The sequence below is a fragment of the Vitis vinifera genome, chromosome 4, assembly GCF_030704535.1.
Source record: "Vitis vinifera cultivar Pinot Noir 40024 chromosome 4, ASM3070453v1".
Taxonomy (NCBI): domain Eukaryota; kingdom Viridiplantae; phylum Streptophyta; class Magnoliopsida; order Vitales; family Vitaceae; genus Vitis; species Vitis vinifera.
In genome coordinates this window covers 6,724,827-6,750,833 of record NC_081808.1, presented here as the reverse complement: position 1 = coordinate 6,750,833, position 26,007 = coordinate 6,724,827, and the positions used below count along the sequence as shown (strand labels likewise).

Genomic DNA, 26,007 nt, shown 5'->3' with positions numbered 1-26,007 from the left:
TGGTTTTTTTAGGGTACTGGTATGCCCAAATGGATACTCTATAGTCTGATGGCTCTTTTCCATTGCAGCTTCCTTTATTCATTGTCCTCGGTTGACTCAGGACTGCAAAGATGGAATAAGGTTATAAAGAGGCGAGTAAGCCAGGGTAATCCAGATCAAGCCATTCTTGCTTATGTCGAAATGAAACGAGTTGGGTTTGATGCTGATAATTTTACATTTCCTGTTTTACTCAAAGCAGCTTCAAGTCTTTCTTCTTGTTGTATTGGTTTTGCTCTCCATGGCCAGGCCATGAAAACCGGTTTTTCTGGCCATTGTTTTGTGGGGACGGCTCTGTTGGACATGTACTCGGCCTTTGGGGCCATTGATCATGCCACTAAGGTGTTTGAGGAGATGGGTGTGAAAGATGTAGTTGTTTGGAATTCCATGTTAGCTGCATATGCTTCTTGTGGTCAGATGGATAATGCCATGAAACTGTTTGATAATATGCCTCTGAAGGACCTTGCATCTTTTAATATCATGATTTCTGGGTATGCAAAAATAGGAAAAAAAGCGGCTGCCAGAAGCATCTTTGATAGAATTCATGCTAAGGACATCGTGTCATGGAACTCGATGATTCTGGCATGTACCAATGTTGGCGATATGGGTAATGCCCGGAACTTGTTTGATGTAATGCCTAAGAAAAACGTCATTACATGGAACACAATGATTTCTGGCTACTTACATGCCCAACTTTATGCTGAGGCTGTTGATTTATTTGATGAGATGAAAGCCGGAAACCATGAGGCTGACCATCTGACCGTTACTCTCGTTCTATCTGCTTGTGCCCATTTAGGGTGGCTGGGAAAAGGCACTGAGATGCACGTATATGCTCAAGATCATCGGCTGGCATCAAGTCCCCATGTAGCCACATCATTAATCGATATGTATGCAAAGTGTGGAACCATACAGAGGTCACTAGAGGTGTTCTATAAGTCTCAAGTAAAGGATATTTATTGTTGGAATGCCATCATCTCCGGACTCGCTCTTCATGGCTATGGTCATGCTGCTGTCAAACTCTTAGACAAAATGCGGGATAATGGTGTAAGGCCTGATGAAATCACCTTCATTGGACTTCTCAGTGCATGTAGTCATCGTAGCTTGGTCCAAGAGGGTTGCCGGTTGTTCGATTGCATGGAAAAGGAGTTTGGCCTTCCACCCAAGTTAGAGCATTATGGCTGCATGGTTGATCTTCTGGGTAGAGCTGGATTTCTTGACCCTGCATTTCAGCTCATAAAAGCCATGCCTTTTGAACCCGGAGAAAGCATCTTGGGTGCCTTGCTTGGTGCCTGTGTGATTCATCAGGATCTTGAGACTGGAGAGAAGGTGATAAACTTGATTACTTCCAAGGCTCATCATGTGAGTGATGGAGAGTTTATGATGTTTGTGAACTTGTATGCATCATGTGGCCAATGGAAAGAAGCCAATAGATGGAGGGAGAGGATGAACGAATCGGGGATTGCTAAAACTGCTGGGGGTAGTACCATTGAAGTCGATGGCAAATTTTACAGGTTTTTGGCTGGGGATATCAGCATGGATCAAGATTTGCATAGTGGGTCAAATTAAAACTGTGAGACCTTCATTTGTTCATGATAAATATAAATCCTCTCATTTCATTATTCATTTCAATTTGTACAAATGAAACAAAGCAGGTGATCCTCCCTTAATGTCTTCATCCTGAGCATGCTGTACCATTCACCATATCTGCCCAGGAATTAGAGATGGCCCAAATCAGTATCCCGAAAGCCGACACCATGGAAGCCAGGGAACACAATTTGCAAAGCCTTGCAATCTGGGGAATCTTGTGGATCAGCAGAGTGGCTGCAAATGCAGCGGAGAAGGCAAACATGATGGATAACACAAAGGCATGAAAGGCTGATGGGAGGCCCTTGAAGATGATTTTTTGTACTGGGTTTCTGTTGGCATGGTCATTGGGAAGTAGAATGAGAATGGTGGCAGCTGTGAAGGTGACAAACAAGATAGACTCCATGGTGTATGGGTGGTGTATTCACTGCTACATGATTGAGAAGAAATGAAGGAATATGGTTTTCCAGGAAAATTTGCAGGATCCATGTACATCTAAATATTCATGGTGCCTTTCTGAAGAAAGAGGAGAAGGAAATTTCAGAGAATGCTACAAATCAGAGTGAATCCATGGAAATGCCTTCATATGATGCTGCCTTTTTCTTTGGCTTTTGTGGAAGAGATACTTCCACACTCCCACAGAAATGAAAGCAGCTCCTTCCGGGAAATTCATTTGTTTTTATAGAAAGCATCACGAATGTATGATAGTCTTTTCAAAAAGTGTCATCCTAAAAAGCAACAAAAGTTTTCGAGTCATCATCGAAGTGGAAACAATTTTTTCATAAATATTTTTAAGGGGTTTTTAAAGAAAACAATGAACCCCCCACCCCCAACAAAAAATAATTAATTAAAAAATTTAAAAATATCAAAATTATTCTTAATTTCAATGATCATGCTTATTTAATAAAATCAATCTCAACAAAATGGGAAGTTAAACACAATCTTTATTTTTAAAAATAAATTAATATATATTTAAGAGTATGTTGGGCGGGGTTTTTAAAAAAACATTTTTAACTTAAAAACTATTTAAAAAATAATAATTATTTTGTAAGATTCAAGCGCATTTGATAATGATTTTAGAAAATATTTTTAATATTTTTAATACTTAATTTTTTTTTTTCAAATAGTAAAAATGTTGGAAACACTTTTTAAAATCATTGTTAAACATATTATTAAGAAGCACATTAAAGTTCATTTTTCCTAAAAATATTTTTAGAGGAAATATTTTAATTAACTGTCAAACACGCTCTAAGCATTTGTTTTGATACTACTTATTTATAAGATACAAAAACTTTTAAAAGCATGTATTAAAAAAGTAATCATTTTACAAATTATTTAAAAAAATTTATTATTTCAAATTTTACACCTCGTTATTTTTTGGAAAGATAAGATACATTTTTTTATTTTATTTAAAAATAAAAAACAAGAAATATATCAAATGGACACTAGGCTGTGAATTATTTTTTATTGTTAAAATGCCTATAGTTTTTGAAAATTTGAAAAACAAATTCTAAGGTTTTGTTTGATAACTATTTTCAAAAATATTTTTGAAAAATAGTTTTTAAAAATTGTATTATGATTTTTTATAAAATAAAAGTCTTCAATACTTTATTTTTAATCATTCTACGTACTTGTATAATTATTTTCTAAAACAATCATAAAAAAACAAGTAAAAATAATATAAAATAACTAAAAGTGTTCTCTAAAAACACTCTATTTTATGTTCTTAAGAAAATAAATAAGAAAATAGTTTCTAGTTATCGAATGTGTTTTTTTTAATTATTTTTTTATTCCGAAGAACAGAAAACTATTCTCGAAAAAAGGTCCAGCCTAAACTATTTTAAAAAGTAGCCCAACGTGCTTAATATTGATTCTTAAAGGATTGGGCCTTGGGGTTGTAAGTACGAACGCATCCCAAGTTCGTTCCATAAGGCAAGTTAAGTTGTATTGGGCTTGATTGGAGCCCAAATTTTCCTTGAATTGATTAAAATAGGTTGAACAAATTAAAAACAATCAAATAAATAAAATTCAAATTTTCCTTTTTAAAAAATATAGATATTGCTTCAAAATTCAAAAACCAAATATATAGAATTTGAACAAAGAAATTATGAACATATTTGAAAAGGGTAAATTTGGCCATGTGACAAATATTCAATTTTAGCCTTTATTAATATTAATAAAAATAAAAGGAATAAATAGAGAAAATTCCAAAAATTTGACAATTTGAGTAATTAAAAATGGAGTTATTGTGAAGTTGGAATAGAGAAATAAGAAAAGAAATTTAATTTGGTCAATATATTGAATTATTTTTTGAATGGATTATTTTAGTATAAATTTTAAAACTTAAAGTTACTTTTTAAAATAAATTTAATATTTAATAATTAAATTAGAGAAATTAGAGTTTTTTTTTATCTCTTCAAAAGATAATTTTCATATTGTTGTAAAATGAGGATAAATGCAACGAAATTCAAAGTAGAGATAAAATATATATATATGACTTTAACAATATATATAATGGGAAGAAGGAATCACAGGAGAGAATTGAGAGAATGAGAGGAAAAAAAAATTTCTTTCTTATTTGGAGGCACATATTATAGGGGATGAGAAATGCTTTTATAGGCTTTCGAAATGACTTCCATTAATGTTCATATTAATGGAACTCATAAATAATATTTAATGGTTTCCATTAATGAGTATTAGAAACCATAAATAATATTTAATTAATATTTATTATAATTAATGTGGTGACATTCATTATTTCAATTATAACACTTCCCCTTAGATATCTACCACATTAGAAAAATATGCCTCATTAAAACATTGTTAGTAAAAAACCTTATGGGAAAAACCTAGTGAAGGAAAAAGAGTACAATATTCTTATAATTCTTTAAGTTGCTCTTGGTATGTTAGGATTGCCTCGTTAAAAACTTTGCCAATAAAACCCAATGGGACAAAATCTGGAAGAAGGGAAAAATAGTATAGTACACTAACACCTTTTTACAAGCATACTTTCCCTCATGTCAATATCCTTGAGTTGACACATTTCAATATTGTGTATTAACTTCTTGAATGTTGAGGTTGACAATGATTTTGTGAATAAATCTGATAGATTATCACTTGAGCGTATTTGTTGCACATCAATTTCACTACTCTTTTGGAGTTCATGTGTATAAAAGAATTTTGATGAAATATGTTTAGTTCTATTTTCTTCAATATAACCCACTGTTATCTATGTAATGCATGCAACATTATTTTCCAATAATATGTCAGGTCACTTTTGATAGAAGAGAGTCCACATGATTCCCAAATATGTTGGATCATAGATTTTAGCTATATACATTCACGACTTGCTTCATGAATTGTCAATATTTCTAAATGATTTGATGATGTGGCCATTATTGTTTGTTTGACAAATCTCTATGAAATAGTAGTACCATTGCAATTAAACACATACACTATTTGTGACCTACCTTTATATGGATCTGAAAGATATCCTACATCTTCATATCCAAGCAATTGTTGCTTTGATTTCCTTGAGTAAAATATACTCGTATCAGTAGTTCTACGAAGATAATGCAATATATGTTTGATACCATTCCAATGTCTTCGAGTTGGAGTAGAACTGTTTTTTGCTAATAAATTGACAGAAAAAACAATGTCTAGACGTGTATAATTGGTAAGATACATAAGTGCACCAATAATACTAAGATATGGTGCTTCAGGACCAAGTAATTCTTCATTTTTTTCGCAAGGACGAAATGAGCTATTTTTCACATCAAGTGATCTGACAACCATTGGAGAACTTAAAGGATGCGTTTTATCCATATAAAAATGTTTCAAAAGATCTTTCATCTCAAATTCTTTTTTCAAGTAATTTGTTGTTTTTGTGAGCTCTTCAGGAGTTCCAACAAGATTTAAGTTATCAACATACACTGCAATAATTGCAAATCCGATTTCTAATTTCTTAATGAAGATGCATGAGCATATAAGGTTATTCACATACCCTTCTTTTAGCAAGTATTCACTAAGGCGATTGTACCACATGCTTCCAAATTGCTTTAATCCATACAAGGATCGTTGTAACTTGATTGAGTACATGCTACGAGGCTTTGTACTATTTGCTTTAAACAATTTAAATCCTTTAGGGATTTTCATGTATATATCATTATCCATAGATCTGTATAGATATGCTATAATAACATCCATGAGACGCATATCTAGTTTTTCTGAGACTTCCAAACTAATTAAGAAACGAAATGTGATTGCATCTATGATGGGAGAGTATGTTTTCTCGTAGTCAACACCAGGTCTCTACGAGAAACTTGTGCTACTAATTGTGCTTTATATCTTATGATCTCATTATTTTCATTACGCTTTTGTACAAATACCCATTTGTACCTAACAGGCTTTACATTTCAGGTGTTTGGACTACAGGTCCAAAAAATTCTCATTTTGTTAATGAGTTTAACTTTGCCTATATAACTTTTTTCCATTTTGGCCAATCATTTCTATGTTGGTATTCTTCCACATTTTGTGGTTCAAGATCTTCATAATTTCTTATGATATCGGAGGCCACTTAGAAAGCGAAAATATTGTTAATAACAATATTATTTCGATCCCATTTTTCTCCCGTGTGTACATAACTTACTGAGTGATGGGGAAAAGCCTTTTAAAGTTTATTCAAGGAAGAAAGGGAAAACCTAAGTAAACTTTAAGTAGGATTAATATTAATTAGAATTGAATAGGGATTGGTATTTGTTGGAATCTAATTAGGATTAGCTAGTTGAGTTATAATATAATTAGAATTTGAGTCATGATAGGTTATTAGAGTCCTAGTAGAATAGGTTATTAGAGTCCTAGTAGACTTTGGATTTCTTAGAGAAGCCTATAAGTAGGCTAATCAATGTAAATCAAATGAATGAATTTTGATGAATAATATTATACTTTCTTTCATTGCAAGGTTGCAACCCTCAATGGTGAGACTCCATTGATTTTCTTCTAGGTGAGACTCCTAGAAAACCTTAGTAAATTGATGTAGGACAACCCTAGGATGGTTGCCTACACTTAAGGGTAGGTGGACTAGGGTTTTATTTTTAGGGTGTAAGGAGAGGAACAAGGAATAAACTTTATGGTAGAGAAAATTATAAGATAAGAAATAGAGAGAAAGAAGAAACAATGAAGAAAAGATGGAAAACCTTAAAGTCTCACTAAGGCCTTCTAGGAGTCTCACCTAAAAGAAAATCAATGGAGTCTCACCATTGAGGGTTGCAACCTTGCAATGAAAGAAAGTATAATATTATTCATCAAAATTCATTCCTTTGATTTACATTGATTAGCCTATTTATAGGCTTCTCTAAGAAATCCAAAGTCTACTAGGATTCTAATAACCTATTCTACTAGGACTCTAATAACCTATCATGACTCAAATTCTAATTATATTATAACTCAACTAGCTAATCCTAATTAGACTCCAACAAATACCAACCCCTATTCAATTCTAATTAATATTAATCCTGCTTAAAGTTTACTTAGGTTTTCCTTTTCTTCCTTGAATAAACTTTAAAAGGCTTTCCCCCATCAATTTTCCCCGGCTTGAAAGAACTCGGCTGCGACGAGTTAGATGCTTAATACAATTCATAGAGATCGGGGCTAATCTTCTGAAAATTCGTTGTCGTAATCCATGTATTCTCAGAATGTGGTTTGCCTCGCCATTTCACCAAAATTTTTTGTTATCCACCTTGTCGAGTAGACACAAGTTGATCATCAAGAACATACTCGATATCAGGATGTGGGCTAAGAGTAGGTGGTAATTGAAGATCCAACTCTTCACTTACATCGTTGTGATGGCCATGGTAGATATACAAATCTTCCACATTAAATGTTGGACTAAAATGCAAGTTTGAAGGGAGCTCTAACAAATAAGCATTCTCACCCAACCGCTTTAGTACCCGAACTGGACCCGCTTTCTTAGCTTGAAGCTTTTGATATGTGCTCGGATGAAATCTTTCTGATCGTAAACGAACCATCACTAGATCACCTTCTTGAAACTGAATATATCTTCGATGTGCATCTGCTGCCTCTTTATAGTTCTCACTGCTGATTTTGATTTTTTCTCGTACCTTTTCATGTATATCTCGTATATGACGTGCAAATGCATCACCATCTTGGCTGGTGCGGACAGAAGTAGGTAATGGTATAAGATCAACAGGTTGCTTAGGTTTCAACCCATATGCCACTTCAAAAGGTGAGTACCCAGTAGTACGATTAGTGGAGCTATTGAAAGCAAATTCGGCTTGTGGTAAGATATTATCCCACTTTCTCAACTGATTTCTCACAATGCATCTCAAAATATTACCAAGACTGCGATTGACAACTTCTGTTTGTCCATCAGTTTGAGGATGAAAAGAACTTGAAAATTTTAATTGAGTACCTAGCTTGGCCCACAAGGTTTTCCAAAAATAGCTCATAAACTTGACATTGCGATCAGAAACAATGGATTGTGGTAATCCATGCAATCGAACTACTTCTTTAAAGAATAAGGCAGCAACATAAGAAGCATCCGAAACCTTCTTACATGGGATAAAATGTGCCATTTTGGAAAATCTATCAACCACAACAAATATAGAATCAAAGCCCCGTTGTGTCCTTCGTAATCCAAGTACAAAATTCATGCTCAAGTCTTCCCAAGGTTTGGAAGGAACTGGTAATGGGGTATATAACCCCATATTTTGCTTTGAACCTTTTCCTACTTGACATGCTCGACATTGTTTGATAACCTTCCAAACATTCTTCTTTAAACTAGGCCAAAAGAAGCAATCTTCCACCAAAGCAATGGTCTTATCTCGTCCAAAATGTCCACCCATTCCGCCTCCATGAAGTTCCCATATGACATGATCCCGTAGAGAAGTCCTTGGTAAGCATAAACGATTTTTATAAAACAAGTACCCTTCTAAAATCTGGAAATCAATACATGTTGCTTTTGAACCACTCAAAAGAGAGGAATAAACATCTCCAAAATCAGCATCATTGTCATAGCAATGCTTTAATTCTTCAAATCCAATTGTAGTGGTTGACATGTTTACTAAGAGAAGGGTCTTCCTGCTAAGGGCATCAGCTACTTTATTTTCAATTCCTGCACAATGCCTTAAATTAAAGGTAAACAGTTGAAGAAAACTACTCTATTTTGCATGTCGAGAGTTAAGCTTCTTTTGAGAATTAAGATATCGCAAGGCTTCATGATCTGAATACAAAACAAATTCCTTGTAACTGAGATAATGTTGCCAATGCCTAATTGCTTGCACCACTGCATAGAATTCAAGATCATATGTGGAGTATTTTTTCTTTGCCCCATTGAGCTTCTCACTAAAGAAAGCCATAGGATGTCCCTCTTGGCTAAGGACTGCTCCAATTCCCACATGGGAAGCATCACAGGCCACCTCAAATACTTTCTCAAAATCTGGTAGGCGTAGGATAGGAGGGTTCACCATCTTGGATTTGATTTCTTCAAATGCCTTGTTGGCCGCCTTGGTCCAAATAAATAAACTAGGTTTCATGCATTTAGTAATTGGGGCCATAATAGAGCTAAAATTTCGAATAAATCGTTGATAGAATGTAGCCATTCCATGGAAGCTTTGCACCTCATGGATATTTGTTGGTACTGGCCAATCAACAATAGCTTTGATCTTCTCCGGATCTGTTTCAACACCCTTAGAAGACACAACAAAGCCAAGAAATACAACACTAGGGCTCATGAAAGTACATTTTTTCAAATTAATGTAAAACTTTTCAGCCCTAAGAGTGTGCATTACTTGCTTCAAGTGTTCCTCATGATCTTCACAAGATCGACTATAGATAAGAATATCATCAAAATAGACAACAACAAACCGTCCAATAAAAGGTTTTAATACCTGCGTCATAATCCGCATGAAGGTACTTGGAGCATTGGTTAGTCCAAACGGCATGACTAACCACTCATACAATCCATCCTTAGTTTTGAAAGATGTCTTCCATTCATCCCCTGGTCTAATACGTATTTGATGATATCCACTTCTTAGATCAATCTTTGAGAAGATTATTGATCCAACCATCATATCTAGCATGTCATCAAGTCTTGGAATTGGAAATCGATACTTGATTGTGATTTTGTTGATTGCACGACTATCCACACACATCCGCCATGATCCATCCTTCTTTGGTGTTAGTGGGGCAAGAACTCCACAAGGACTTAGGCTTTCATGAATAAAGCCTTTAGTAAGTAATTCATCAACTTGCCTTTTCAATTCAACATGCTCTATTGGATTCATTCTGTAGGCTGGTAAATTTGGTAATGATGCACCGGGAATCAAATCAATGGCATGTTGTACGTCACGCATAGAAGGGAGTTCATTAGGTAACTCTGCAAGCCACAAGTCAGAAAAGTCATCAAGGATTTTACGTGCGTTTGCTGGATATTCCTTATCTTGTTCTTTAAATTCTTCCACTTTCCAAACCATTAAAGCAAAAATAACTTTAGTTTCCTTGCTCTCATTTTCAAATTGACACATAGTAAGTACATTTTTTGGTTGTGCATTCTCATCCGACTTCTTAATTGGAGGGACTTCTTTCATTGGACGAAGGATCTTCTTACGTCCGTTGTGTATGACAACATATGTATTTTCATAGCCGTCATGTTGAACTTTTCTATCAAAGAGCCAAGGTCTTCTAAGTAAAATATGACTTACTTTAATGGGTAAGACCTCACACCATACAGACTCTTCAAAGTCCTTACCAAAAAGGAATGTTACTAAACAAAGAAAACTTACCGGGATAGAGGTGTCATTAACCCATGCTACTCTGAATGGATTTGGATGTCTCTCTGTTTTAAGGTTGAGCTTCTCAACAAGTTCTTGTGAAGCTATGTTCAAACTGCTACCTCCATCAATGATCATGGTGCATAATCTCCCTTGGCAAGAAATACGTGTTTGGAAAATGCTAGTACGTCACCAATCTTCTTCTCCTTTTACTTTTGGAACGGTTAATAAAAGTCGTACTACAAGACTATGTCCTTTCGTCATACCATCATACTAGTCACATTCTTCACTAACTTCATCTTCATTGTAGGTCTCTTCTTCCTTTGGGTAACTTTCCAATTCAGATTCTGGTTCTTCAACACAAAAGTGTAAACTTTTGATTGGGCATACAACAACATAATGACCATGGCCACCACACTTAAAGCATAAAGGAGTCACGTCTACTTTTCTATCTCCATTACTCATTGAATTTTTACCCAAACCCTTATTACCATTCTTATAAGCCACATTCGAAGTTTGTTGAGTGTTGCCCCCACCATTCACATGATTAGGAGTTCTGAAGTTTGATGTGCTTAAAGGTTTGCTTGCTGTCCTGTTGGAGAAAATGCTCCCAATTTGTGAGCTTGGACGCCTGGAAACCAGGAATTTGAGGCCTTCTTCTATTTTGAGGGCTAGTTGATAAACGTCATCTACGGTATAAGTGTGTACAGCTATCATCTCAAGTTGAATCTCCATTCGAAGTCCAGCTTTATAGCGAGCTGCAAGTTGAGCATCACTTTCCCGCAGTTGATTTCGAATGCTCAATTCATGGAATTCTTCTGTATATTCTTCAATGGACTTGGTACCTTGTTTAAGGGAAAACAATTTTGTATACATAAGTTGTTCATAATCAATTGGGAGAAAGTGCTCCTTCATCTTCAACTTCATCTCGTCTCTTGTGTCAATAGGCGGCTGGCCAGTTCTATGAGCTTGATTCTCAATATTATGCCACCATAGACGTGCTGCTCCTTTCAACTTTGCCTTCACAAAACGAATTTTTCTATTTTCGGGCATTGCATACCAATCAAAGTAATCTTCCATTGACATAATCCAATCAAGAAAAGCTGTTGGATTTAGTTTTCCATAAAATTCAGCAACTTCAAGACGTACATTTTTTGTCACATCATCATCTAGCTCAAAAAGTTTGGCCCTTCTTTGATTCCCTATCATAAAATTGTCTTGTTCTTCGCGTGATCAACTTGGCGACTGTCTAAATTGATGACTTGCAATCTCCTCTTCAATTGGTCGTTGTTCTTGGCTCTTTTCTAATAACTTCATGATCTCATCAAGTTTGCTATTTAGTTGTATTATAGCATCTTGATGGGATTGTTGTGTGGCTGAAATTTCCTCCAAGCGTATTGTAGTGGCATCTTGATTGCTAGAAGTTTTTTTAGAACTCATGCTTGCATAAGTTGCTCCGCTCCTTAATTGCATATGCCTTCAAGCCAAGAATTTTGGCTCTGATACCAAAATTGATGTAGGACAACCCTCAATGGTGAGACTCCATTGATTTTCTTCTAGGTGAGACTCCTAGAAGGCCTTAGTGAGACTCCTAGAAGGCCTTAGTGAGACTCTAAGGTTTTCCATCTTTTCTTCATTGTTTCTTCTTTTTCTCTATTTCTTATCTTATAATTTTCTCTACCATAAAGTTTATTCATTGTTCCTCTCCTTACACTCTAAAAATAAAACCCTAGCCCACCTACCCTTGAGTGTAGGCAACCATCCTAGGGTTGTTCTACATCACTGAGATCTCACAATTTTTAGGTATTTGTGCCTCTTCAGGGGTTTCTTGTTCAATATATGCCTTTTCAGGGGCTTTCTGCATTATTTGTGTCTCTTCTAGGACTATAGATTTATCAATTTTAAACTGATCAGTCATTTTGATGGTCTATTTTAGAGTGCCAAGTTTTTCTTGCGTTGTTCTATTCCAAGGAGTTACATCATTTGAGCCGACAGGTTTACCACGCTTTAAACGTATCTTAGATTCATTTGTTAACTGTCATATAGGGACATCAATTCGTACTAGAGTATTTGCAACCGAGATATGTGACTTTGTCACTTTCTTTGTATCAATGAATGCATCTGGTAATTGATTTGTAAGATTTTGCAACTGAATGATCCTTTGAACTTCTAGTTCATATTGATTTGTACAAGGATCAAGATGGGTCATAGTAGATTTCTTCCAACTAATTTCTCACTGTTATTTAAGAATCAACTTTTCTCCCCCTAGTGACGAAAAAACACTTTCATTAAAATGACAATTTGCAAAGCGTGATGTAAATACATCGTCTGTCAAAGGTTCAATATATCTTATGATAGATGGAAAATCAAAACCTATATAAATCTTAAGTCTTCTTTAGGGACCCATTTTAGTGCATTGTGTAGGTGCAATTGGTAAATATACTGCACAAACAAAGATTCATAAATGAGAGATATTTGGTTGTTTTCCAAGCACAAGTTATGAAGGAGAGTATTCATGGTAAGTTGTAGGATAAATACGAACTAAAGTTGTAACATGCATAATAGCATGTCCCTAGGCGGAAGTAGGTAATTTGGTTTTCATTAGTATTGGTCGAGCTATTAATTGGAGACTTTTGATGAAAGATTTTGTTAAACCATTTTGGGTATGAGTGTGAACAATAGAATGCTCAATATTTATTCTTATTGACATGCAATAGTTAATGAATGTTTGAGAATTAAATTCATCAGTATTATCAAGATGTATTGTCTTAATTAAATAATCTAGAATATGTGCTCATAATCTGATTATTTGTGCAAGAAGTCTAGCAAAGACAATGTTATGTATAGAAAGAAGACAAATGTGTGACCACCTAGTGAAACATCTATTAAGATCTTACAATAACGGAATGGTCCACATGGTGGATGGATAGACTTATATATTTTCCCATGTATTCTTTATAAAAAGATTGGTGACTTAGATATGACTTTAGTAAAAGATGGTTTGACTACCAATTCACCTTGCAAGCATGCAACACATGAGTATTCACTAGACAAAAGAATCTTATGGTTCTTTAGTGGATGCCCATATGAGTGTTCGATTATTCAATGCATCATTGAAGACCTTGGGTGACCTAGCGTGTCATGCCAAAGGACAAAAACTTTTGGGTTGTTGAACTTCTGCTTCACGACAACATATGATTCAATAGGCTTTATAATTGTATGATACAACCTAGAGAAGAAAACTGGGAGTCTTTCCATTATAAACTTCTGGTTAGATATAATGGAAGTAATGTAAAGATATTCTACATTATCTTCATTCATAGTTTCAATATGCTATTAATTTTTGTGGATATTTTTAAAACTGAACAAATTTCTTCTGGATTTTCTAGAATATAAAGTGTCATTTATATGGAATCTAGTTCCATTTGGTAACGTTATGTTTGTTCTTCTAGAGCCTTCAATTAAGTTTGTAGTACCAAATATGGTACTTATATTAGCTTTTATTAATGCTAATTCAAGGAAATATATTTTATCTTGAAAAATTGTGTATGTGGTTGTACAGTCTATGAGACATACATCATCCTCATTCATCTTGAGACTAAATAACACATGGATTCTAAATATAACTAATATTAAAAAAAAACAAGGCATAATGTAAATAATAAAAGAAAATCAGATGCAAATATAAGACATAATAATATATTATTTGATATAAAAAGTAATATCAATCAATGTTAATCTTCTCATCATTTATTAAATGGTATGTTTTTTCACTAGGACCTCCAAATAAATCAATGTCACAATAGGTTAGGTCCAATCCATTACCGTCGATAAATTTTATCTCTATCTCTTTTCCTTTTGCTTTTATTGATGCTTGGTAGAGGTTGACCAAATGTTTGGGCGTATGACAGGTATGCGACCAATGCCTCTTCATACCACATTTATAACAATTATTCTCATGGTTCTTAGGAGGTTTATCTTGTAAACACTTCCCATTTTCTTGTTTTGCCTCAGTCTTGTTCCACTTTTGGTGGTGCAATGAGGCTTTCATTTTCTGAGAATTTGATGAATTATTACCATAAGAACCATGGTATCAGGGATTTCTTCAATGACCACGACCATGTCCTTGTCCACGTCTACGAGTTTGGGACGATATTGCATTCACTTCAGGAAATGGTTCAGATCCAGTTGGATGAGACTGGTAATTTCTCATCAAAAGCTCATTATTTTGTTCAGCAACAAAAAGACGTGATATTAATTCAAAATATTTTGTAAATCCATGCTCTCGATATTGTTGTTGTAGGAGCACATTTGAGACATGAAACGTAGTAAAAGTTTTCTCTAACATGTTTTCTTTTGTGATTTTTTTTTCTTCCTTCAACTTTAATTGAGAGTTGATTTTGAAAAGTATGAAGTTATATTTACTAACAGTTTTTAAATCCTGCAACCTCAAGTGCATCTAATCATATCGAGCTTTTGGGAAAATCACAATTTTTTGGCAGTGATATCTTTCCTTCAAATTACTCTATAGAGTAAAAGGGTCCTTTACCGTAAGATACTCATTTTTTAAACTTTCATGGAGGTGACGGTGAAGGAAAATCAGCTCTTTTGCGCGATCCTACAAGGATGCTTGATTTCCTTCTTTAATCATAGCTCTAAGATTCATTGCATCAAGATGTATTTTAACATCAAAGATCTAAGATAGATAGTTTTTTCTCGAAATGTCAAGTGCCACAATTCGAGTTTTGTGCGGTTCAACATTGTCAAATAACTTCATATATATGACAAAACAATATTATTAAAATTAGTTATAATAAATTGATAGCATTGGTATAACATTTGATTATAAAAAAAATCAAATAATTTTCTTATAACTTTTGACAATATGTAACAAAATAAAATCTAACAATAATATAAATATGTAAAATTTTATTCTATATAAACAACTTCAAGTTTAAGATATAAGAATTATCTTCAGAGCAATTCGTGCTAATAATGTATTGTAAAACGAGGATAAATATAACGCAACTCAAAGTAGAGATAAAATATATATTAATTTAAAAATATATATAATGTGAAGAAGGAATCAGTGAAGAGAGTTGAGAGAATGAAAGACAGTGAGAGTGAAAGAAAGAGAGAAATTTCTTTCTTACTTGGAGGTATAAGGAAACCATTTTATAAGCTTTCCAAATAACTTTCATTAATATTCTTATTAATGGATATTAATGGAACTCATAAATAATATTTAATGGTTTTTATTAATGAGTATTAATGGAAACCATAAATAATATTTAATTAATATTTATTATTATTTATGTGGTGGCAGTTATAACACATATTATTTTAGATGGAAAAAATTAAGGGGAGAATCTGAAAGTAAAAGAACTTTCTTGAGAGTTCCTCTCTCCCATGATTCCTATAAAATATTTTAAAAAATAAAAATAAAAGCCAATGAACAGCGTGGAGACCAAGTCAGTCAAACAGCCCTTCTCTCACGTTAAACCCTAAACTCTCAACAAAGCCTCTGCGATTCCAATTCTAGGGTTTGCTGCTTTCTCTCTCTGAAATGGCGGATCAATCTACCGATTCGAATCGGAAAACTCGAGTCTACCATCCATACCAAGACCTCCAGGTCCCCATCCAAAACCTCTACAACCTTCCCACCTCTCCCGAGTACCTCTTCGATGAAGAATCGCTTCATCAACGCCGCTCTTGGAGCGAGAATCTGCAATACTATACGGGGTCGGGTTACCTTTCCGGAGCCATAATCGGTGGCGCCAAGGGCTCCATCGAAGGGATCAGGGCGGCGGAGGCCGGCGACACGCTCAAACTCCGAGTCAACCGGGTTCTCAACTCCGGCGGCCAAACGGGTCGGAGGTTCGGCAACTCGATGGGCGTTCTTGGCCTTATTTTTTCCGGGTTGGAGAGCGGAATGATACACTGGAGAGACACCGATGATATGCTCAACAGCGTCTTCGCTGGTTTGGGCACCGGCGCTCTGTATCGAGCGGCTGCGGGGCCGCGCTCCGCCGTGATCGCTGGTGCTATCGGAGGTTTGGCTGCTGGCGCTGCCGTGGCCGGTAAGCAGGTCATGAAGCGATATGTTCCCATATGAAGTTTCGGCTGATATGTGTCTTTTAGGATTTTAGGATTTTAGGGTTCTGGAGGTTTGAGGGATGGTGGATTTGTGGTCTTTTTGGTTTATAGTTCAATGGCGTTGGTATAATTGGATTAGTTTGTGTCATTTGGGATCCAATTTGTCGATTTGTCTTTCTTGCAGAACCAAACTACCAATGGCAATTTGGATTTTTGGGTTATTTTTTAGCTGTAATCATTGAATTACACATCACATATGACATGTTTCAACATAAATTTATTTTATCATTGATTCTTTTATTTATTGATCCTATCGTCTACAATGTTAGTTGTGATCCTATGTGATAAATTTTGAATGAAAGCTCACTGAAAAAAATAAAACTTGCGTGATAATGAATTTGAATCTCTATTATGATTGATTCATGTAACCATAAAGTCAACTGTATCTTGAGTTTCTGTGTTTGGTTGTGATTACTGATATACATAGATAGTCTCATTAGATTAAGATTCTGGGAGTGATTGGTAAATTAGAAAAGTCTGAAAGGCTTTGTAATGAATATGGTGAAAAGTGAGATCCAAATGTCTTCACTTCCAAATAATTTTGGTATTTTGGGAATAATTTTATAGATGTTGAATCATCTCTGTAAAAATAGGTTTATGATATTGCCATAGGAAGGGAAGCAGCTGCCCTTATTCTTTTGGGTGGTCAACCTTGCTAACTACTTGTGTTCATTAGATGTGGCAGCATGAATCTTTGATTCTTAATGAGACTTGGTTACAAATTGATGCAACGTAAAATATGGAACATCTTATGACAGTATCATGGATTTTGCGATTGTTTATGTTTTTCCTAGCCTTCCTCTTATAATTTTTGACTCCTACATTACTCTCCAAAAGTTGTTACCTCCAGCTTTTGACATATGCATTTGTTTCTTAATCTATCTCGCTTGTATTGGAATCATCCATCTTGGGATTTCATTTTATCTAGCTATACTCTACTTTCTTGTTTTGGAAATATGTAGTTTCTTGATTGCTCAAAAGTTTTCACTTCATAATTGCACAATTTCTAGGGAACACTTTCCACTTCATTTAACTTGCTCTAATTCTCTATGAAGTGTCATCTTCAAACTGTCAGTTATGGGTGATAGGTATAAGGTCATGATTAGCATCTCCAAGCCATAAGTTAATTATACCCTTGTTTATACTTATCACTTCATTCAAGTTACATTACATGAATTTTTAGTCAGTCATATGACTCATGCCCTGCCTGCTTCTAATCTTATTAATAAATTTTTTCTGGTTAGACTTTCTCCGAGTATATATATTTAATTAGAATAACCAATCCATTACTATAAACTAATAGTTATAACAAAGGAGAAGAAGTCCTAAAATCTACAATTTAATACAAAAAAGGAAAAAAATAAAGTACTAAATTTAAACTACTTCAAAAGATAACTAAATAAGCTCCATGGCTAACTAGGCCCATTCAAGAAAGTGGGGTTGTGTTGGGGGGTGACAGTGCTTCAACCTCAACTCAAGAGGGGAGTTTTGGTGGCCTGGTTGTTGAGGATCTGCTTTCAGACAAGGACTTCACCAAGCTTATTGAATTAGCAGATTTTAGGGAATGCTAGTTGAGGGTTTGAAGAAGAAATCTGGTCTAAGAAGGCTGGATGTGGGACCCCAAGTAAAAGGCGGAAGAAGAAACTGGTGTCTTCTTCTCGTTTCAAAAGGGAGCTAAGGAGATTGGGTTGTTCGGTTAGTCATGGAGGTTCTTCTCTCTAGTCCAAAAGGAGCAGCAAGAACTATTGGGAACTAGTTCTAGTTGATTGATGAAGATTAAAATCCTTTCATGGAATGTAAGAGGGCTCAACGATGGTGAGAAAAGGAAGTTAATCAAGTCTATGGTTAGGACCGAGAAGGCAGATCTGGTATGGTTTCGTGAGACTATGGTGCAAGAGATGTCATTAAAGGTGGTAAAAAGCTTGGGTGTTGGAAGGTTTTTGAGCTGGGGTGTAGTTGATGCAAGAGGAGTGCCAGGAGGCATTTTGATTTTTTGGGATAATAAAGTTTTGGATCTACTGGAGTTGAGTGTGGAGGGTTCTCCATATTTGGTTGTTTTAGGAATGTTGGAGATGGTTTTGTATGGGTGTTCACAAGAGTCTATGGTCCAATCTTATTGAGGGAAAAAAAGGATTTTTGGGAAGAATTGAAAACTATCAGTGGTCTATGGGATGATCCTTGGTGCATAGGAGGGGATTTCAACTTTGTTGGATTAATAGGAGAAAAAAGGAATGATTTTAGATTCATGGCAAATATGAGGAGGTTGTTAAATGTCATTAAGGAGTTGAGACCTTCCTCCTTCTGGAGGTCAATTCTTGTGGTGCGGTGGTTCAAATTCTCAAGTAACTTCTAGGTTGGACCACTTCTTAGTCTCTAATGAGTGGGAGGACCATTTTTCAGGTATTTCTCAATTTGCCTTTTTTGTGATTGCTTTTGATCACTGTCCCATTATTCTCAAGGGTGGAGGGGTAAAAAAGGGCAAGACCCCCTTTAGATATGAGAATATGTAGCTCTTGATGGATGGGTTCAAAGAGCTAGTGAGAAATTGGTGCACTAGGTTTACGGTTATGGGTACTAGTAGTCATTACCTTGTTGAGAAATTAAAGGCTCTTTAAAAAGGATCTTATAATGTGGAACAAATAAGTTTTTGGTAGTGTCTCCTTTAGCAAATCAGAAGCCTTTTCTCGTGTTCAATCCTGGGCCTCTAAGGAAAGAGGTTGTCCTCTTTCTCTTGAGGAGGTAGAGGCTAGAAAGGGGGCCTTGGAGGATTATAAGAAGTGAACTTTATTAGAAGAAACTTCGTGGACACAAAAATATAGGGAAATCTAATTAAGGGAGGGAGAAAAGAATACCGGGTTTTTTCATAAGATGACCAATGCTCGTGCAAGAAGGAATTTGTTAGCCAAGGTGAGAATCAATGGGGTTACACTTACTGATGATGAAGAGAATAAGGTTGGTGTGTGAAGGGCTTACTAGACTCTTCTGTTTGAAACGGGGGATTGGAGACTGAACATAAGCATTTACGCTTCAAAGTGTTGGGAAAAGATAGTTCCAAAAGTCTAGAGGTGCCTTTTTTCAGAGGATAAAGTTTTTGAAGTCCTGAGTAGTCTCTCTGGTGATAAAGTTCAAGGCCTAAACAATTTTACCATGTCTTCTTGGCATTTTTGTTGGGATTTTACAAAATAGGGATTATAGCTTTCTTTGGAGAGTTCTTCTGTCATGTTATGTTCCAAAGAAGCCTTGATTCCACTTTTCTGGTTTTGATTCCAAAAAAAAGGAGTTGAAGACTTGAAACACTTTAGACCAATAAGTTTGGTTGGGGGATTGTACAAGCTACTTGCCAAAGTATTGGCAAACCGGCTGAAGACAACACTAGGGGAGGTGGTTTCAGAGAATTAGCATGTCTTTATTCAAGATAGACAGATTTTGGACGTTGTGTTCATTGCTAATGAGGTTGTTGATTCTGGGTTAAAGAGCATATCTCCGGTCTTCTTCTAAAAATGGACATTGAGAAGGCTTATGATTATGTTAACTAGGATTTCCTTCTATTAGCAATATCTAAAATGGGGTTTGGGCAAAGGTGGATTAGTTGGATCAATTAGTGTATTTCCACAGCTAGCTTTTCAATTTTAATCAATGGAACTCTTTCGGGCTTTTTCCATAGCTCTAGGGGCTTGAGACAAGGCAACCCATTATCTTCCTATATGTTCATTTTGGTCAGTTTCGAGCCAAATGAGGGGGCTTCATTTTTGGGTTTAAGGTGGGAAGAAGAAGTTGAGAAGGGGGGTTATGTCACATCTTCTATTTGTCGACTGCATGCTAATCTTTTGCGAGGCCAATAGTAATCAATTGAGATATTTGAGTTGGGTGTTTATGTGGTTTGAGGCACTTTCGTGGTTAAAAGTAAATATGGATAAAAGTGAGGTTATTCCTGTAGGAGGGGTAGAGACTTTGGAGGATGTTGCTTCGGTGGTGGGATGTAGAGTGGGGAAGCTTACCACTTCTTCCTTTGGGTGTCTCTTTTAAATTTGCAAGGGTGTGGGATGCAATGGAAGAAAGATTCAGAAAAAGATTAACAGTGTGGAAGAAGTAGTACCTTTCTAAGAAGGGGAGGCATATCTTGATCAAAAACATCTTATCAAGTCTTCCAATTTATTTCATGTCTCTTTTTGTCATTCCTAGAAAGGTGTGTGCAAGACTCAAAAAGATCTAAAGGGCTTTTTTATGAGGTGGTGGTGCCATAGGGAAAAGGCCTCGGTGAATTGGAATTTAGTTTATGCAGATAAGGAGGGAGGCCTAGGAATTCGTAATCTTGTGGCCCTAAACAATGCTTTGCTCAGGAAGTGGAGTTCAAGATTTGTAGAAGAAAGGGAGCCCCTTTGGAAACAAATCATCATCGAGAAGTTTGGAGTAGAGGAAAAGGGGTGGTGTTCAAGAAGAGTGAGGGGTGGCTATAGTGTGGGGGTGTGAAAAGCCATCAGAAATGAAGGAGGGCATAAGATGTAGATCCCGCTTTATAGTAGGGAGCGGGAAGAGGGTTAAGTTTTGGAAAGATTTTTGGTGTGAGGACCAAACTTTGAAAGAAGCTTTCCTTAACTTATTTCTATTAGCAATTAATAAAGATGGTCGGGTGTCAGAAGTTTGGGAGGAGGGCGGGGATTTTGGTAGTTGGAGTCCTTGCTTTTCAAGACATCTTATTGATTGGGAGATAGGAGAAGTGGAGTCCTAGTTTCGGAAACTACAACCCTTGGTTGTGAGAAGAGAAATGGAGGATATTTTGAGTTGGAGAGAAAATAAGAATGACAAATTTTCAGTTAGATCCCTTAATCACTCCTACACGAGGGCTTCTAGAGATCATTTTCCATGGAGTATTATTTGGAAGTCTTAGGCTCCAATGGGGGTGAGTTTTTTTTGCTTGGAAAGCGTATTGGAACAGAATTATGACCATCGATAAGCTGAAAAGGAGGGGATGAAATATCCCAAATAGGTGCTACTTGTGCAAAGAAGAGGAGGAAATCATTGACCACCTAATCCTGTTTTGTTGCAAGGCTAGAATGTTGTGGAATTTGATCTACTCCCTTTTCAATGTGCAGTGGGTTATGCATTCCTCAATTAGGAGGAATCTGTTAGGCTAGCACGATTCTTTTGTGGGTAAAAAAAGGGAGAAGGTGTAGAGGACGACCTCCTTATGTTTAATGTGGACTTTATGGAAGGAAAAGAATGGAAGAGTTTTCAATGATATTGAGTAATTCGACCAAGCTATTAAGGTTTTTTTTTCTTGTATACTTTTGTTAATTGGGCTAGGGTGCATATAGAGGATCACACTTTATCTATGATTGACTTTATAAAGTGGTTGGTTTTTTTAGTAAGGGAAATACATTTTTTTGTCTCTTTATTACCTAGTTTTTTTGGCGTGTTTGTATATTTTGTGTGTATTGTTTTTACTGCTTTTGGGTGTTTCTAATGCAAAACCCTTTATTTACCTATCAAAAAAGGAAAATGTACATCCTCAAAAAAACTCTATACCGTTTACAAGGGTAAAATTGTCCTTTACAAAATCAAGAAACTGCAATAGAAATAATAGTGATTCTTTGTCTTGTTCAATAAAGAACTACTAAGGAAAATAAATAGAGGAGAGAACGTAATTCCCTTCCTCTAATTATGGGATACAGAAATTTTAAACTTCCTAAACAGATTCCTCTAAAATAGGAAACAGAGTAAACTAGGAAAAAAAAAGGAATACAGTAAAATCCCTTAAATTACATGTTACGCATATTCTTGACTTTCTACACAAAAGAAACCAACTGGTTGGGTAATGGCTTCCCTTCTAGCTAAGCGTAGAAAAAAGATCAACAACTTCTCAGATCTCTAGAGATATCAATACATCGGAGTCAGCTATCAAATTTCCATAGGTCTCTTTCCTTTTTGGATGCCAACAAGGTAACAAAAATTGAATGCCCCTCCACCAAGAGATTACAGAGGCTCATATCATTACCTTGTAAATATCTGTGTTAATGGTCAAACCCTTTTCAATAGGCTTGGATTAGGCTCTCAACAATGTATGATTATGATTTTTGTCAATCCTCCAATCCTAGGCTACCCTAGTATACCATGAGTACTCCCATCAGAATTTAACTTAGGAAAACCCTCTGTGGGTGGAGTCCATACCAGCTGTCCTTCCTAATTATCCTCTTGGACTTATTAATAAGATTCCATTTTAGCAAAAGGATATTCAATGGAGTTCCCTCAAAGGCTTTAGAGGCAAAGGCTGAAAAGGAAGGTAAACAACAAAAAATAAAAATTCTGTATCCTACACTGCCTCCACAAATCTCCATGTATCTTAAAAATTTCTAGCATTTTTCTCCTGCCAGATTTACCCAATCAAAGTGAGGCTAACTGCATGAAAATGTACCCTGCCTTTGGGGATCTCTGAAAACCCTTGAGGGAGATGATCATCATATGTATCATGCTTGTAAAGGATGCCCAATCTGTATCCCAGTAAGTCTGGAAAATTTATATTGAAGTTGTAGGCCTACTGAGCGGTGAAGAAAAGATAATAAATAGTTTTTCAACTCCTTAAACATGTTGCACAATGGGTTGACTGAGGATTTTTATAAAGCCGTTACCATTGGGATGACCACCTTATTAGCCCCATGCCATGCCAAGACCTTTACCTTAGAAGGAACTTGGATTTCAAATGATGTAGTTGGAATAACGAGGATTGGGTAGAGGGGCTCTAGATATTGAGCAACTCAGAGACCAAACCCTTACAGTAGAGAATGTAGGCATTAAATATTCATACCTCATCCATTTCTTGATCAAACAAGATGTGGAAAAATTAGAGCTCCAAGGCTGGGAGGGAGAAGAGTAGCCTAACATGAAGATGAAAGAGGTTTTAGACTTCACCCTTTGAAAAGATTTGAGAATTGACCACGCAGGGGTTGCTTGATCCGCCTAAGATCTTCCACAAAATGAATTTTGTGCCACCATTTGTTGAAAAATGGGAAAAAACTGAGAAAACTTGTACAATAGCCGTTCCAAATTGAACAATGCTGCTACATGGTAACAATGACAGTGTCCTGTCCATTGTGGTGAGTATCAGAATGACCTCATGCCATAAAGCATTGATATCTTTCAGGAAAAGTCCATAATGACTTCCACTGAAAGTCTCTACTTCTTAAGGTGATCCGGCTCCTCCTCCCTTAGGCCAAGATGCTTTGATCCCAATTGATAAGGCGGTCCTTTTTCCCATCCTCAACACCCCACCAAAGAAAATTCCTTTGTACATCTTTTGCCCCTGATGCCACTCCTATTGAAAATCTTAAATATTAAAGTGATTGGAAATGACAAGCAAAACTGGAAAAGAGTTATTCTTTCACCGGGGACATATAGGCTTTCTTCAGACATCTAGTCAAATGGAAATTCTAGCCAACATTGTGTCTTCTCCCTTCCCTTCCGTATCAAAGGTGCCCATTGGAGATCCTACATCTTAAAATGTTATACATACATGTTCTGTGAGGTGCTGTCCCATTGTGTCTTCTCCCTTCCCTCATCGTGTCTTCTCAAATGGAATCTTGTACGGGATATTGTCATGTGGGGAATCAATTTACATATACGTTCGTGTTATAAAAAGGTCGGGGATGATGTTGCATCTGGTTGGTGACCAATCATATTATTGAACCTCATACCTCCAGTAGAGTTGAATGTAGAATGGAGGTTTGCATCTGGTTACGTTACGGAAATATACTTTTTCGGTATTTATTTAAAGACACCATCGATCCAGTGATGTCACATATATAATTTTAAGTCTCATTGTTTGCATCTACCTGTGTATTTTATCTTATTTAACTATCCAGATCTCATTATACATATTAAATGATTCAGATTTTTTTGTTCTTATCACTGTCCTTGAGTTCTTGCTTTGATTGAAAAATCAAAAGTTGTGACATTGATTTAAATAAATCAATTAGTTCGACAGCCAAAAGAGTCATAATGAAAATACTACATGTAATAAGTATGGATGCTTTATCTTGTATGGGGATTGGTGGGTAAGTGAAATGGAAAGACATTTAGGTAAATTGGGTGTGGTGAAGCATCATTCTGACCAACCCCATGGATCCCTTTTTCTCCTTTTCTTGCCAAAAATAATTACAGCTTTGCCATGCTTACTAAACTTTTGAACAAAGAACCTAAAAGAAAAGGAAATGAGAATGAAAGGAAATAAAGTACACCAATAGAATAAAATTGTTACAATCATTTTAATATTATATTTTAAAATAATCATGTCATCCTTGAGATATTTTGAATCGGCATATAAAAATCTTAGATATATGTGATCAAAGTGAAATTTAAATTAAAAATATTTTTATTTTACTTTTTAAAAATATGATTCCAATGGGCCATTCCAAGAGATATTTGTATGTTAAACTTCCTCAACTAATCCCATACTTGGTGGCACCTCACAATGGTTTCAATGGATGAGAATAAGATCCTTGTACAAGTATACAATACAAGATGCAACTAAAATTGAGGGGTCTAAGATCAAATGCAAGCTTTGGAACAAAATGTACACAAGAACTCTTGTTTAAGGCTTAAATGGTTTTTAATAAAGATTTGGGACTCTTTCATGTAATATACATGAACCATGGAGCCTTTATATAATAGTTGGAGACTCAAACTAGCCATTTGGAATAGTTTAGGATCGACTAGTCAACCTTTCGATCAAATCAACTATTGGCCATTAGGTGGCATAAGATGTTTACATTAAGTGATTGTTTAATTATAGGAGCTCTATTGGTAGATTGATGTTCAACTAACCCTCAACCGTTTTAATAAATAATCTCCATTTGGTTTAATGAATATGAACTTATTCAACGGGTTGAATAGTAAATCATTAAGTGAAAAAGAATATTTTCTTTTATTTGCTTATACAAACTATTAGGATCGTTTTCTTGAGAGAAGAGTATTCAATTAAATGAAAAAAAAAAAGAAAAAAATTGTGCCAATTTGCTTCTTTCCCTTTCCAAAAATAGATAGTGCCTTGCTTTGAAGAAACCCAATAATTGATCATCTACAGAAGAAAATGAGATGATTGAGATAATTTGACAAAAGTTTTGAGGAGGACCACTTAGCCCCAAAACAAAAGAAATCAAGTGAGAAAGAAAAGCCTAAAAGGGAGGAAAGGGGATTAAGACTTCTGCTGATGCTGATCCTTTCAGCCTTTTCTGCTCTCTCTCACACTCTCTCCCCAGCGACCTCTTCTTGGTCATGGACTTGATTATGTTATTGGGGATTTTTTTTTTCTTCCTTTTCAATATTTACATCAGTGTATTTAGGAGATTATTGGAATTTAAGGGGACAGCATAATTTTATAGATATGTAGGCCATGTGTGGATCCCCAATTGGCTGCACATGGCAGAATCAACCTTTTTGGGGCTCTCAA

At 35.6% G+C, this 26,007-nt stretch overlaps 2 protein-coding genes across 3 annotated transcripts; both read left to right on the top strand.

Moving 5' to 3' along the window:
- The first annotated feature begins 21 nt into the window (after positions 1-21).
- Positions 22-2,144, top strand: LOC100249287 (pentatricopeptide repeat-containing protein At3g29230). Of its 2 annotated transcripts, XM_059736290.1 has the most exons (2): positions 22-145; positions 239-2,144. In XM_059736290.1, the coding sequence occupies exons 1-2, from the start codon at positions 22-24 to the stop codon at positions 1,600-1,602; spliced, it is 1,488 nt and encodes a 495-aa protein (XP_059592273.1). In that variant the 3' UTR covers positions 1,603-2,144. The 2 variants fall into 2 exon arrangements, with proteins under 2 accessions (XP_059592273.1, XP_059592272.1); XM_059736289.1 differs by having other exon boundaries at positions 22-2,144.
- A 13,637-nt stretch (positions 2,145-15,781) lies between these two features.
- On the top strand, positions 15,782-16,805 carry LOC100255976 (mitochondrial import inner membrane translocase subunit TIM23-2). Its single transcript, XM_002285518.5, has one exon. It carries the CDS (start codon positions 15,976-15,978, stop codon positions 16,522-16,524), a length of 549 nt encoding a protein of 182 aa, XP_002285554.1. The 5' UTR covers positions 15,782-15,975; the 3' UTR covers positions 16,525-16,805.
- The last annotated feature ends 9,202 nt before the right edge of the window (positions 16,806-26,007 follow it).

Excerpts from the sequence above, each read along its gene's own strand:
- LOC100249287 (XM_059736289.1), top strand. The coding sequence starts at position 22 with ATGCCCAAATGGATACTCTATAGTCTGATGGCTCTTTTCCATTGCAGC.
- LOC100255976 (XM_002285518.5), top strand. The coding sequence starts at position 15,976 with ATGGCGGATCAATCTACCGATTCGAATCGGAAAACTCGAGTCTACCAT.